Here is a 2508-nt window from a genome sequence, read left to right as displayed (position 1 = left end):
ATGCCGTTGGTCAGGGATCGCTGTCACCTCCCTGAAGGACGCGTGTGAGCCCACGGCGCAGCCCCCACGAGGGGACCCGATACCAGGTTTTTAAAGCAGCCATTGCGCAGGTAAAAGTTTTATATCATTCCACGTACAATACCTAAATATTGGTCACATAATAAATATATTTTACAGTAGAAAAGTATTTTGCACTGCGTAGTTTCCTAAGCAATAAAGATCCAGGCGGCTGTTTGTTGAACTGTACAATTAGGATTCAAATTTAGATGTACCAGCTATGAAGAAGAACAGCCTGTTTTGTCGGCCTATATTGCAAGCATTTCTCAAAGGGATTTAAGAGGCTGACGGCAAAGGGAAATTGGGTTCTGTTAGGGAGACAAATCAGGGAGATCTACTGCCCCTTCTGTCGTGGTTCTGCTATTGCCCTATCAACGAGCAGGCTGCGTTTTGGGAAAAGAAGATTCATGGGCACTGCAGCCGCTGCAGAGCTCAGTGCAACGGGGAGGAGGAAAGGAGGGGACTGCTACGAGCAATCTGTATTTCTGATCTGGTGGAAACAGACGCGGTTGTGCTCGGTAAAACCGACAAATTAATCCGGTCTGCGCCCTCCTTCGGTTCCTCTTTCTGCGCAGAAGTGACTTTGTATTTCACAGCAAAGCAGTTCCTTATTCAAAGAAACGATGAAAACGGGCTCTGTTGAACCTCTGCCCACGCTGGGGCCTTTGTGGGTCCAAACCATCCCTTGGCCGGTGACACCAGGGATGGACGAACCCAGCGCTCGGCTCCCGAAAGCCCCTGGAGGGCCACGAACCGGAGTGCACAGAGGGAAAAGGGGCTTGGGAGGAGGTAATGTTTTCAAGGGGGGTCAAACCCAAATTCTGAGCTCCAGTCTCCCTCTCGCCGTGGTACCAGCCCACCTCCAGGTCCTTGCAGCGACACCGGCCCCGTGTCCCATCTCGGGTTCGAGCCCAAACGCGCTGTCAATATTTAACGTGGGTTTTTTCTCTCGCTTTGTGCCAGGCCCGGTTTGCAGGCCCAGCCCCGGCAGTAACTGCTGATGGGAGAGTTTTCCAGAGACCCTGGCAAGAAGCGGCCTGAACGTGCTGACGCGAATTTCGACACTAATCGCATTTTTTTCGCGGGACGGCCGGGAGAAATCTGAATGACGTTTCCATGGCGCGCTGCGAGCCCGCGCTATTGAGAGGAGATCCCATGGCTGGAATTCAGTGGACGCAGCTGCTGTATCAGCGCCCCAAAAATTGGCTGCTCCGTTCAGCATAAATAGCGGGGCCGCCCGCGCCGGCCGCAGAGCGGGACCGCGCCGGGAGAGGTAGCGGCGGCGCGGCTTGGCCTGGACGGGGTTTTTGTAAAGGAATGAGCGTGTCTGAGTCGAGGTCTCGCCATGGCGAATGTTTTGACGGCGCTCGGCGAGGAGCGGTGCCGCGGGGATTTGGTTTAGGCCGCCGGCCAAACTCGTTTTCTTTGCTTCGTCTCCCGTTATCCTCTCGCCAAGCCGTGGCAGGGGGAGGCGCGATGGGCTGGGGCTCTCCTCTCTGAGTGGGAATGAGCCTTTGCGAGATGTTTCTGGAGAGCAAAGGGGGTCTCTCGCTGCCCTCCCACCACCCAACGTGGCCACTGAGGCCCCTGGGGCTGCTGGGGAGAGCCCTGGGCCTCCACGGTGGTGGGGAAAGGCGGTGGCAGATGGGAGCTGGCAAGTTCCTGCTGGAGACATGGGATGGATTTTTAGATGTGTGGTGAGCAGGGGGTCAGAGAGGGACCCCAGGTCACCTGGAAGGTGCCGTGGCTCGGTCGAGGGTGCTCTGATACCGGGGTGAGGACACAGGGCCGGGGTGCAGGAGGGAGAGGAGGATGGGGATGGCTGCTTCCTCCCTGTCTGGGCATCCCTGTGAGTTTACAGCAGCTGCGGTCAGGGGCAAACGTGTTCACTTCTGCTTCATCTTTTATAACTTATTAAGCACTTTGTAGTTTAAAGCCTGATTCCTCACCTGAAAGCGATGTTGTGTTTAATGTCCGACAATTTGGGTTTTCCAGGCACAATGACTGAGCAACAAAGTCCCCCCGAGCAGATGGCGACTGGGGAGGGTGCTGGCGAGCGAGGCGGCAACTACAAGGTACACTGGGGGCGACCGGTTACAGACGGGCCTCGGGTGACGCCGCAGGTCACCGTGCGTGGCTGGGTGTTGGGACCGGCGTCGGTACCGGTGCCAGAGCGCTGCCGGTTGTGCCAGGGCAGCGAGCGGCCTCTGTCTCTGCTAAGACAGCATCGCGTTAGCATCGCTGCTCCTGCTGCCTGGCAGGAGGAGACGCTGCGGCTGCGGCTCCCAGATGCGTTTGCCCGGCGCGCAGCTGTGCGGTGTTTTAATCTGGGAGATAAAGCATCCCGTCCCGGTGGGGATCGGCTGCAGGTTGGAGCAGTCGAATTCCTCCAGCGGGTTTGTTTTTTTGAGGGTTTAATTCTCACGCTTGTGGGTTGGGGGGGGGTAACGC

General features: G+C 57.1%; 1 protein-coding gene across 1 annotated transcript in view; it reads left to right on the top strand.

Moving 5' to 3' along the window:
* Window positions 1–2508, top strand: part of LOC104545455 (beta-crystallin B3-like) — a gene marked incomplete at its 3' end in the record, with an annotated part of 3710 nt that continues 1202 nt past the window's right edge. The window contains 3 exon segments of the mRNA XM_010190599.1: window positions 1–5; window positions 1208–1344; window positions 2053–2132. Of these exon segments, the coding sequence (XP_010188901.1) occupies window positions 1–5; window positions 1208–1344; window positions 2053–2132 (222 nt within the window).

This window comes from Mesitornis unicolor, unplaced genomic scaffold (genome assembly GCF_000695765.1).
Source record: "Mesitornis unicolor isolate BGI_N332 unplaced genomic scaffold, ASM69576v1 scaffold31268, whole genome shotgun sequence".
NCBI classification, from domain to species: domain Eukaryota; kingdom Metazoa; phylum Chordata; class Aves; order Mesitornithiformes; family Mesitornithidae; genus Mesitornis; species Mesitornis unicolor.
This window is presented reverse-complemented; position numbering and strand designations above follow the sequence as displayed.